The sequence below is a fragment of the Chelonia mydas genome, chromosome 11 (genome assembly GCF_015237465.2).
Source record: "Chelonia mydas isolate rCheMyd1 chromosome 11, rCheMyd1.pri.v2, whole genome shotgun sequence".
Classification (NCBI taxonomy): domain Eukaryota; kingdom Metazoa; phylum Chordata; order Testudines; family Cheloniidae; genus Chelonia; species Chelonia mydas.
Window position 1 is genome coordinate 59,595,548 of NC_051251.2, and position 13,034 is coordinate 59,608,581.

The 13,034-nt window shown below is 42.8% G+C and overlaps 1 protein-coding gene across 2 annotated transcripts in view; it reads left to right on the top strand.

The window, feature by feature from the left end:
• Positions 1-9,997, top strand: part of FAM117B (family with sequence similarity 117 member B) — an 88,119-nt gene extending 78,122 nt beyond the window's left edge. For both annotated transcript variants that reach the window (XM_037912428.2, XM_043525716.1), the window contains one exon: positions 5,029-9,997. In XM_037912428.2, the coding sequence (XP_037768356.1) occupies positions 5,029-5,341 (313 nt within the window). In that variant the 3' untranslated portion in view covers positions 5,342-9,997. The remainder of the gene's footprint in view (positions 1-5,028) is intronic.
• Positions 9,998-13,034: the final 3,037 nt, after the last annotated feature.

The window sequence follows — 13,034 nt, forward strand, 5'->3', positions numbered from 1 at the left end:
GAGTCAGTGGGTGGCACTTTTCTCTTGAAGGACCAAATTGTTCCTGATAGGCACTGACGGAAGTGGACAGACAATGTGGCTATCCATTGCCCCAAGGGAGAGACCTAAAGGAATTGTCTCGGGGAGACGTGATCCCTCCCTGAGCTCACTGGTGGATACACTGGGAGAAGGAGGGACTTACAGGCAACACAGTCCATTAGGCTTGTGCTACTTGCTCTCCCTGGAGTGTCTGATTTCTCTTTATGGGCCAGAGCAGAGCCAGTGAGGCAGTGACTGCTCCCCATCTGTATGGGGTGTCTTATCTCGCATGGAGGACAGAGAGGGAGCAGTCGCTCTGCTGCTTTGAGCACAGGGAGTGGAATTGTGACTGGTCTTTACAGAAGATATGCACACGTGTGAGCGAGGCTCTTTGTGTCCTCTACAACCCTAAGTACCTACTAAGGGTGTCAGATTTTGGCTCTGAGTTGGCACAGAACTAGTGCATCTGTTTACTGCTGGGGACTTGGCTACTGGAGTTGCTGACTTTTAGATGAAACAAAACCCTGACCACGTGTAGTCATTAAAGGTCCTAGGGCACATTTTACAAACTGGTTTAGCTCCCATAAAAATTCCAATTCATGTGACTTCCTGTCCCCATTTTTTTTGTATTTATAATTTGTAGAATCAGTAACAATTGTTTTCTATTTCTCTGCAAAGAAAATAATAGTCTGTTAAGAAAAAATAATTGCTCTTATGACAGGCACCTGTATACCATATATACTCATTCATAAGCCGAATATTTCTGATAAAAAAAAAAATGAGGCATTAAAGAGTGGGGGTTGGCTTATAAATGGGTCTACACCAAAATCTGATGATTTTAAACTCTATGAAATCATTGAATTGAATATCTAATACATTGTTGTTTTGTTTACCTGGAGCGCGTCTGCAGGCACGAAGCCCCTCAGTTCCCTATGACCACAGTTTGCTGTTCCCAGCCAATGGGAGCTGCAGGAAGTGGCGCCACTTCCCCCAGCTCCCATTGGCCGGGAACGGCAAACCGCGGCCACTGGGAGCTGAGGGGCTCCGCGCGTGCAAACGCTCCAGGTAGACAAAACGTCCCGACCTGCCAGCAGCTTACCCTGACGGGCCAGAAGCCGAAGTTTGCCAACCCCTGAAATATAGGGTCGGCTTATGAAAGGGTCATACGGTTTTTACCATTTTTACTTAGCCGTCTTGGGGAGGTCGGCTTATAAACACACCGGCTTATGATCGAGTATATACGGTATGTAATTTCCATGTTACTCCTGGGGGAATTCTGTGCGAAAAAAATTAAAATTCTGCACACACTATTTTTTAAAATTCTGGAAATTTTATTTGTCAAAATAACACTACATAATCATGCCAGTTTCAATTATTTTGGTAATTTATTTCAAAATACCTGTCAGCAAGTATGTCTGTAACAACACAGACACACACACAAATTCCCCCCAGGAGTAGAGAGTTAAAGAAACCCCTATGACAACCCAGTTCCTGTTTCTCTGCCCCTCTCCCCCCCGAGTCCAGCTGGGGGGGCCCGCCCAGCCAATACACCTGAACCCCCTATCACTCAGAGCCCAGCTGCAGGGTACCCTTTGCCCAGATACCTGCACCTCCCCCCCCCCCCCGAGTGCAGCTATGGTCCCCCCTTGCCCCGACACCCACCCCCTAGCCCCCAGAGCCGAGCCGCAGAACCTCCCCTCCCCCCCCCCCCCCCCGCCCAGACACCCGCCCTCCTACCCCTGAGAGCCCAAGTATCTAGAGGGAGAAACAACCTGATGCTCGGTCCCAGGCTTCTGTGGAGTTTCCTGCTCACTGCCATCTCCTTCCCGCAGGGCGTGCTGGGAACTGCAGCTTTGGGAACCCTCTAGCTCCCTCCCCTGCAGCATTGTCTTCTATGTGCGAGCTGGGCTCAGATGGGCCCAGCAGCCCCTAGTGGTGGCTAGCAGCACTGCAGCCCATTTCAGTGGGGGAAAGGAAATTCTGCATGCCCAACATTAATTTCTGCAACAATTTGCATTGTGCAGTGGCACAGAATTCCCCCAGGAGTTCCATATGGAGGCTTCTTTTAGGAAAGTGTGAATCCCCTATAAATAAGGTTTTAATTGAAAATGCTGTAATAAACGTACAATTTTGCCAACTATTTAAGATGTAGGACCACACACAATAGATTGTAAGAGTAATATTGAAATAATGTTGCTTTTTATTTTCAACTTGAAGGGGAGGGAAGGTCTTTAGAGTTCTGAGGAGATAATATGCTCAGTCCCTAATCTCTGAGAAGAATTCAGTTATCAGTTAGTTCAAAAACTTTGTAGCTTTTCAAGGGGCTCCAACTCAAAAAGAAATGTCACCTCAGCCATTATTGTGCTGTGGAGTATACCTTTAGGTTGGGCTCTCCTCAGAGCCATCCCTAGGGTACAGCAAATCAGGGCCACAGTCCCAGGCACTGCACTTTGGACTGCCCCATACCAATCTCTCCCTTCCCCCAGTGCCTACCATGGGTCAGCTGTTTCGTCTGGAGGCACTGGGGAGGAGGAGCAAGGGCGCAGCACACTCAGGGGAGGGGGTAGAACTGGGCGGGGAAGAAGCGGAGGGGGGGTAGGGCCTGGGCGAGCCGCAGAGGAGCATCCACTGGCAGATAGAAACTCGGTGCCTATGGCCAGGGCCCTGCACCCCACCAAGGAAGGCCCTGGCTCGCCTTCTCTTGCTTGTTTAGGTAGCCTCATATCGGACATTTTTTAAAAAGTCTCAAATATGTCTGTCTCTTTTTCTGTACTACTTGTATTGTTTTAGGTAGGTGTGCCCATTTTAGGATCTCTTCATTACTTATTTTTCCAGTTTATTTTACTTTGGTTATTCTGTGCAGACACCTACATTGAAAGCTGTTCAAACTGCAGTGGACGGACTTATTATTTTTCCAGGATTCTGCTCCATGTAGGAGGATACTTAATATATATGATATAAAATATATTGAAGTGCAGTGTAGGCTGACTATGGTCTCCAAATTATATAGAGTTATTCAGAAAGGAGGATTGAAAGCTTTAAACTCTCCTAATTCTGAAATTGTATGCTATTGAAGCTCTGACATGACACTACATCAGAAATCATCAATCCAGAATCTACCTTCCAAATGATGACCTTTACCCTTTTTAAGATGACCTGCAAATAAATTTAGTTATCTAATGAATATCTTGAATAGTAAGAGTAAGAGGTGTACTCTGCACATAATATAGGACCATATTGTACCCTCCTGCAGTCAGACCCATAGAAGGATGACTGGGGGTCCAGAAAACGTTAAAGTTCATCTTAATTTCCTTCTAGCGCTATCTTCAGTTGCAGAAGGAGGAGAATTTAGATGAGGCAGAGGGCTTGAATTCCCAAACCCAGAGTCCAGGGATCAGTGGGGAATTCTGCGATCAGCTTTGTACATCATGGAGCTCCTCTGAGGAAGGCTGGCCCCCTGTGGTATTATCTTCCACCAACCACATGGCTCCCACTGGACATGTTCCTTTATGGCTCTGTACTAGAAGCCATGGAGAAGCTGTCCTATAAGAAAAATATACCATAATGTGTGTATTTTATAAAATCTAATTTAGACTTAGTTTGCACCATGTGCATAGGCACAACCTGACGGGGATAAAAGGGACATAATTCCCCTCCACCTGCAGACACACATTTTCCTTCCTCTTAGTGCTTTTCTCTGCATGTGCATACACAACTCTGCTGATACATTGTAGGGGGAAACAAAAACGAAAATTCTTTTCCCCTTCACGCTATAGACCTCTCCCAGCTGCTGCTTTTCTCCTTTCAGCACAGCCATGCCACATCCTTTGCCAGCCAAGTCCTGGTGAACACAAGTGTTGACAAATGAGGCATCAGGTAAAAGAAGCACCAACCACTGCAGTGTTTGGTCTTTTCTCCTTGCAGGTGATGCTGTTATGCAGCTACCACCTCCATCTCATCACTTCCCTTCCTCCTCACTGTATCCACACTGGAATAAAGAAATAGTATTCTGGAAGGGAAACAAGGATGAGAATTGGGGAAAAATCAGGAAGGCTAGTGGTGGGAGTGGAAATGGATATGTTTATAGTAAAAGATGCTATTCCTCTGCATACTCTTCAACAAGCTCCCAAATTGTTTTTTTGCAGTTATACCTCTGGTTCCTTGTATCGGTTACAAACTTTTGTTCCAAATGTGGTTTTGCTTTGGAAAGTCACCATGTAAAATAGGCACTTTCTTACTCAATACCACTTCTCCGTGTCTGTCAGGAGTCCTATCTGCTAACTTTAGTGTAAAGAATATAAGTTTTTACTCCTGCTTTAGACAACACAACCTAAGGAGGAGTGAATTGTGCTCTGTTTTGGTTCCTACATCAGCAAGAATTAACTAGTTTGGGGGCCGTATTTTACTTTCCATTACAAATGTGTAACATTTGCAGATGACTTGGGTTTGCAGAGGCTCAGTTGGGTTGAATTGAGCTTCCTTTTTTTTGGTAGAATGTATAGTAACAGTCATGCAAAAATCAGAACACAGCTTGATTTTCCATTTCAGTACCTAGGAGAAGTTTGCAGGGCTGGCAGTTAAAATAAGTAAATAAATCTATTTCTAAATAAGGCAAAGGTGATTCAGAGTCTGAGAAACAACACATATGGAAACCCACAATGTCTTCTGAACAGAATTACTTTTCAGAGTAGAACCACACTTAAAAAGCCTGATGTAGTCTAGGGCAGACTTCCATAGTTATACCATAGTGTATCTTGGGAAGCAGGAGACAGTAGGTCTGCAAGGTGGGACTTAAGTGTTTGATCTTCAGTTCTTCTCCAAGTCACAAATGCTGTCAGTTATGTGATGAATGCTCTTACTCTTGCTGTATGGCCATGCTGCAAATTTATTCTAAATCTGTTGGGTTTTTGTCACAGTATGTACAGGTCACCTTTTCAAGATTCTGCCAGAGAGTGAATCTGATTTTTCTGTGTTGAATTTAAACCATTTTGTTTTGTGTTTTATGTGCAGGCCAAAGCCATTGCATGAAATTCCAGCCTTCTACTGTCCTGACAAGAACAAAGTGAATTTCATTCCTAAAAGTGGCTCTGCTTTCTGCCTTGTCAGTATTCTCAAGCCACTTCTTCCCACACCGGATCTTACGCTCAAGGGCACTACTCATAGCCTGACTGTCTCCTCTGGCATGACACCTAATTTGCTACAGCCCATTGCCATGGCCTCCCTGTCTGCAACTGAGCAAGACCGGATCTCTCGTGGAACAAGTACAGTAATACCACAGACCTGTATACTCCAGCAATCAGGACATATCGAAGAAGCTGAGTGATGAGTCTCCACTGTGCAGGCATTGTTCTGGAGAGACTGCTAGGAATAACTAGTCACACCTGTTTGTTCATTTTAACAGCTCATGACTTTGTCATAGTCATATTCTCCTGATCTCCATGACTATATTGGTAGCATGCTGAGAAATCTGGGAGGAAGCAGCAGATGAAGCAGTACTGTACTTTGCTTGTGAAGAGTCACGTTCAGTTTCTCGCCTGCATTTTTTTTCCCAAGCTCTGATAAAACAAAGACTGTTACCAATTCTTTGCCATTGGACGGATCAGTTATTGTGATGCTTTGTGTCCTTCAGACTTTTTTTCAACAAAAACAACAATTTTGAGAGCCAGCTGATGCCAGCAACCACTGTAACCTGCAGAGGGAGAGGTAACCATATGGCACTGCAAGACCCATCTTTTGTATGAAAATGAATATTTTATAACAAGTTTGCATTTTCTGATACATAGCAAGATGTTCAAAAGACACTTTCCTAGCCACTGTTTTCCCTTCTTTGGGTGGTACTTTTTTCTCAGCTGTTTTCCAGCTGCTGGGACCAAAGGATTGTTGAAATACTTTAGCAGTCTCCATCATGTGACCTTGTTCAACAGTCCGTACCCCCAACAAAAGTAATTAAATGAATGCATACAAAATGTAAAACAAAAGGAAAGAGAAAACAATATTAGTATGTTATGTGCATTTGTTTTTTATATCAGAGGTTTGTGCTTTGGTAAACCACATTGTTCTTGAACTCCTATTCCCTAGATAGAATTCCTGTGTACGTTTAATTACATGGGCAGAAAATAGCATTTTAGAGCACTTGTCCCAGTAGCGTAATCACTTTTTTGTTTGGGTTAAAAAATGTCTCTTCCCTCCCTCCACCAAAACAAATAAAAACAAAACCCACCAAAACAAAACCTGCCACTTGGCTCTTGGGAGATCTCTTGGCTACTTGTGTAATTCAGTCCGAATCATGAATCAGTTTTTGGCACAAAATTTTCTCTGTTGTGGCTGATCACTGTACTATAAACCCTAGCCACATGATACTGAAATGGCTATGCATGGTTCCTCATCCTTGTCATAATGCTGTTTTGTGGGTGTGTTGAGGGTAGTAGTTTGTTAGGCGTGGTATTTGTTACATAGCAGTCAACAGCAACAGATCTGTTCTACCTTTTTGACTAGCAACATTGTCGAGTGTGTCAAAGAGAGGATGTGTTAATAACTGGTTCTGGTTTGCAGCTGTTACCAGTTTCCTTTATGCCTCTGTGGTTCTTTGACAGTTGAAATAAAAAATGAAAATGGGGAGGGATGTTCAGACAGAGCTTGTTCGGGGACTGCAGTGAGGTTTCTCCCAGAGTACTGAAATGCATTTCTTGTCTTTAGATAAATATCACAGTACAAACATCTGCAAGTGCTTTAATACCAAAGTATCTTCAGGTTACAAAAATCAGTTGACAGGAGCCCTGTTTTGGGGAGGTGGCTTCAGTCATTTCAAAGTAGGTGTTACAATGTATAGTCTCTGGTCTGAATAGTCACCCACTGCATATGTGCAGCTCTCATTGACTTACATACAAACAACTCCCATGGATCAGCTGCATAATCACACACCTGTTTGTAATTGCATCTTTTTAAGAACCATATCACAAGTGTAATAGTTTTGTTCTTTGTGTAACACACTAAGAATTTGGTTGCAGACACCTGAGCCAGGAAAAATACTTGTGTGTCTTAGCAGCTAATAGTTTCTATGTACTTACGATGCACATTGGGTCGTTCCTATAAATCCCACATAATAACATATAGCAATAAAATCTACTAAAAGAATAACTGTAAAATGCACCAGCCTACACATGTGCTGTATTTATGGTATAATGAGCACACTTTTTAAAGTTCCTTAATAACCAAATTTCACCACTTAATCCATTGTGGTTATTTATAGGTTTATTAGATCTGTTAAATAAATTAACTAATTGAGGACCAAATCATACTCACTTTACTCATTCCCATTGAAATCAGTGGGATTACTCATGTGAGTAAGAGGACTTGGTCATGAATGAACATATTTGGTCCACACCAATAAAATTGGGGGAGAGGAGAGTTTGATAAGATAGTAGTGGTTAGTTCATCAAAGCTACATTATAAAAGATTACCATTTTAGGAATAATGGGACATTACTAGTAAATTCTGTGGACACCTAAGAGAGGTGGTCTTTCTAAAACATTTAAAAATCATGGTAGCTTGTTTAGACAGCATTAGGGTTTCGACAAAATCTGGTATTTTTGGCTTTGTGGAAGATGGGAATACTTAGGCAAGGGGCCTTTTTGTATGGCATCCAAACTAATTTCTACTTCTTTCATAGTAGCAGATAAAGTGCTTCTGCCATTAATGCCAAACAGCATGGTGCTTGTCAGGAGATCTTAACTGGATAGTTAAGTACCAAAGGGCTAAAGTCAGCATATAATAAAACTTTTAGTCTTGGGGTTATTAACCATCCTCCGTCCAAATGCATTCTAATGTCTTTGTTCAACATAGTGAATATTTGAAAATAGGAAATGGGATCGCTTATCTTAGATTTTTCTGTAGTACCCATCATTGTAATAGTTGAGCATTACCCCCTCATTTAGTTAGTTCACATAGAAGTGCATTATGAGACAATGTACTATATAAAATAGTGGGCTACTCCACTGGGAACCAAATGTAAATAGTTTTTTATAAAAATTGAAAAACCCCAAAACTGAATTAGACTTTTTTAATGTTAAAATTTTTTGAACATGCCACAAGCAGTGACTCATATTAAGGTGGTAAGATGGCTTCTATTTGAAGATCAACTTTTGCAAAAAATTTCTTGAGCCTTAAATTTTTCATGCTCTTTCTTGTTCCAGAATAGAGGTATTTGGTAAAGTTTTATAGGTCTTTTTAAAGACATGGATCTTAGAATAGCGTATGGGGTTTTAAATTCTTGAAATTGGGGGGGGGGGGGGGTTCCATACATATCTCAAATATGGTATGACATAAAGACTTCAAATTAGTTCTGACACACCTATCTCCAGTGAAAACTAGTGTACAAGGCTAGCTACCTTTTTGAATTCTCTAATTCTTAATGATTTAGTCAAAAATTGTCCAGTGACCATTTGCATGGGTTCACAACTTGATACACCTAGGACTTGGTTTTCTGAGGTGTTGAGTACTCCCAACTACAGTTCAAAGCAGTGGGTGGTTCGTTGCTTACTGTTGCTGAAAATCAGGCCCTTAGTATCCTAAACTGGACATCCCGAACATGAGGCATCCAAACTTAGTGAACGCTTGAAAATGTTGGCCTTATTTTCTGCCAGCATTAAAAACAGTCCAATGTCTGTGGAGTTCATAAGCTCTGTAGAGTATGAAAGGCCTGTGCCATTGTAGTAGTAGTAATACAGCTCTAGGTTGGCAGCTGCAACTATTAGAATGTTTTTCTTCCTTCTTTACTCAAGACACAGGATAAAAGGAGCTCATTAAACTTTTTCATTTGCTTCTGCTGCTTATTCCTCACCTGATGCCATAATTCCATGTGTGACATCACAGTTTAATGGGATGTCAGAGAAAAAAGAATGACATGCCAGGAGTATTAACTTTTAAGAAAAATCCTGTTTTCGTCCATGTGACCCCAGTAAAGAAGAAAGGATGGAAAATACAGAAAATATTGAAGCAAAACTTGCTAACTTTTTAAAATTTCCATAAAGCCAACAGTTGTTCAAGAATATTTACTCTCAAAGCTACTCTTTTAGTTTATTTTAAATTATGGTTTACCGATCTCAAAACATTGAAATTATTGGAGAGTACTGTAGAAGTTGATCCTATTGGGGAAAATAGGAGCCAGTATGAGTAGGCACTTACATATCCCTCATCCTTGTAGTATCTGGGGAAGTTAAAATATTGTGAACATTATGCACCTGTTAGCAAACCCATGAAAAAATATCGTTCTGGCGAATTTTAGGCCTACGGCAAGTATAACATTTCTCAGTGCTTATGCCCCAACTTACCACTTTTGATTCCTATTTCCAATGGGTTAAAGTTGCCAAGAAAGCTTTTCAAGCAAGGAGTTATGAGTAATTAAAAAAGAAATAAATTTGGGTAACGAGGTGGAAAATTAACAACTAGGGACATCCATTAGCCTTTCCCCATCTCGGGACTTATTTAGCTTTACTATTGGTGTCATCAGTGGCAAATAAATGGTAATGCAAAAGTCCCTTACAAGAGTACGCTCTTTCTTTTTTTTTTTCCCTTCCACCACCATCTCTGAAATAATGTTGTGTGACTTCCTCACATCCGTTCACTGCCCGTTGTATCAAAAAGGTTTTACCCTTTCTGATTTATTTTCTCTCTTGCTGAAGACCAGTCATCTTTTTCACAAAAACTTTAGGGGGGAAAAATATGATCTGGTAAACTGCATGGAAATAAAATGTGTAACTTGTAGTTGCAAAGACCAGTAATATTTGGGTACCCACAGGTATTTTGATCCATCTCTGTCTCTTAATGCACATATTAGTCTTGTTTGGGGCCTTTTTCCTCTATTTTATAGATTGATGTGAGACTTGTGTCTGCTAGAAATTTCTTCTTGAACAAACGTTCAGACTTGTCCTACCCACCCAGAATTTATTCACACATTTTCAATAAATATCTCCAAAACAGGGCTTGTGTGTTGTTTCCATTTATTCTTTGTTTTCATTTAATTATTGCCTTCACAATAAACAATGAATGACCAAAAATAAAGGGCCTGACCATAGGCACCCAAAATGATTGTTGCTAGGGGACCAGGGCCTCTTCATCCAGTCCCCCATCCAAGGTGGGGGAGTAGCACTGTAAGGGAGCAGTATGACTGCTCAGAGCTCCGGTACAAAACTGCAGAAAAACCTGAGTGTCTCTGGATTAAGTTTAGAAGTGTGAGCAACAAGAGTGATGTAGTGGTGGGAGTCTGCTATAGACCACTGGACCAGGTGGATGAGGCTTTCTTCCGGCAACTCGCAGAAGCTACTAGATCGCATGCCCTGGTTCTCATGGGTGACTTTAATTTTCCTGATATCTGCTGGGAGAGCAATACAGCGGTGCATAGACAATCCAGGAAGTTTTTGGAAAATGTAGGGGACAATTTCCTGTGCAAGTGCTAGAGGAGCCAACTAGGGGGTCAGCATTTCTTGACCTGCTGCTCACAAACCGGGAAGAATTAGTAGGGGAAGCAAAAGTGGATGGGAATCTGGGAGGCAGTGACCATGAGTTGGTTGAGTTCAGGATCCTGACACAGGGAAGAAAGGTAAGCAGCAGGATATGGACCCTGGACTTCAGGAAAGCAGACTTCGACTCCCTCAGGGAACGGATGGGTAGGATCCCCTGGGGGACTAACATGAAGAGGAAAGGAGTCCAGGAGAGCTGGCTGTATTTCAAGGAATCCCTGTTGAGGTTACAGGGACAAACCATCACGATGTGTCGAAAGAATAGTAAATATGGCAGGCGACCAGCTTGGCTTAACGGTGAAATCCTAGCGGATCTTAAACATAAAAAAGAAGCTTACAAGAAGCTGAAGGTTGGACATATGACCAGGGAAGAGTATAAAAATATTGCTCGGGCATGTAGGAATGAAATCAGGAGGGCCAAATCGCACCTGGAGCTGCAGCTAGCAAGAGATGTCAAGAGTAACAAGAAGGGTTTCTTCAGGTATGTTGGCAACAAGAAGAAAGCCACGTAAAGTGTGGCCCCTTACTGAATGAGGGAGGCAACCTAGCGACAGAGGATGTGGAAAAAGCTAATGTACTCAATGTTTTTTTTGCCTCTGTCTTCACTAACAAGGTCAGCTCCCAGACTGCTGCAATGGGCATCACAAAATGGGGAGTAGATGGCCAGCCCTCTGTGGAGAAAGAAGTGGTTAGGGACTATTAAGAAAAGCTGGACATGCACAAGTCCATGGGGCCGGACGCGTTGCATCCGAGAGTGCTAAAGGAATTGGCGGCTGTGATTGCAGAGCCATTGGCCATTATCTTTGAAAACTCGTGGCGAACGGGGGAAGTCCCGGATGACTGGAAAAAGGCTAATGTAGTGCCTAGCTTTAAAAAAGGGAAGAAGGAGGATCCTGGGAACTACAGGCCAGTCAGCCTCACCTCAGTCCCTGGAGAAATCATGGAGCAGGTCCTCAAGGAATCAATCCTGAAGCACTTACATGAGAGGAAAGTGATCAGGAACAGTCAGCATGGATTCACCAAGGGAAGTCATGCCTGACTAATCTAATCACCTTCTATGATGAGATAACTGGTTCTGTGGATGAAGGGAAAGCAGTGGACGTGTTGTTTCTTGACTTTAACAAAGCTTTTGACACGGTCTCCGACAGTATTCTTGTCAGCAAGTTAAGGAAGTATGGGCTGGATGAATGCACTATAAGGTGGGTAGAAAGTTGGCTAGATTGTCGGGCTCAACGGGTAGTGATCAATGGCTCCATGTCTAGTTGGCAGCCGGTGTCAAGTGGAGTGCCCCAGGGGTCGGTCCTGGGGCCGGTTTTGTTCAATATCTTCATAAATGATCTGGAGGATGGTGTGGATTACACCCTCAGCAAGTTTGCGGATGATACTAAACTAGGAGGAGTGGTAGATACACTGGAGGGCAGGGATAGGATACAGAGGGACCTAGACAAATTGGAGGATTGGGCCAAAAGAAATCTGATGAGGTTCAATAAGGATAAGTACAGGGTCCTGCACTTAGGACGGAAGAACCCAATGCACCGCTACAGACTAGGGACCGAATGGCTAGGCAGCAGTTCTGCGGAAAAGGACCTAGGGGTGACAGTGGACGACAAGCTGGATATGAGTCAGCAGTGTACCCTTGTTGCCAAGAAGGCCAATGACATTTTGGGATGTATAAGTAGGGGCATAGCGAGCAGATCGAGGGACGTGATCGTCCCCCTCTGTTCGACATTGGTGAGGCCTCATCTGGAGTACTGTGTCCAGTTTTGGGCCCCACACTACAAGAAGGATGTGGATAAATTGGAGAGAGTCCAGCGAAGGGCAACAAAAATGATTAGGGGACTGGAACACATGACTTATGAGGAGAGGCTGAGGGAACTGGGCTTGTTTAATCTGCAGAAGAGAAGAATGAGGGGGGATTTGATAGCTGCTTTCAACTACCTGAGAGGTGGTTCCAGAGAGGATGGTTCTAGACTATTCTCAGTGGTAGAAGAGGACAGGACAAGAAGTAATGGTCTCAAGTTGCAGTGGGGGAGGTTTAGGTTGGATATTAGGAAAAACTTTTTCACTAGGAGGGTGGTGAAACACTGGAATGCGTTACCTAGGGAGGTGGTAGAATCTCCTTCCTTAGAAGTTTTTAAGGTCAGGCTTGACAAAGCCCTGGCTGGGATGATTTAATTGGGGATTGGTCCTGCTTTGAGCAGGGGGTTGGACTAAATGACCTCCTGAGGTCCCTTCCAACCCTGATATTCTATGATTCCTGAAGTCAAGGGGCCCTTGACACCTATTGTACTCAACAGGAGTTGAGAGCTCTCAGGACCAAAGCTGTTTTTCTCTGATAAAACTCAAGTTAGTAAAGGGATCATCCATCGTAATCAAAATGGATGAAAAAGCACAACATAGGAGCTAACTGTCATTACTGTTAAAGAGTTTTTCTGAGATTATAGTCACAATATTCAAAATTGGGTACATAGGCACCTAAAATCAGGGCACTTAATTTAA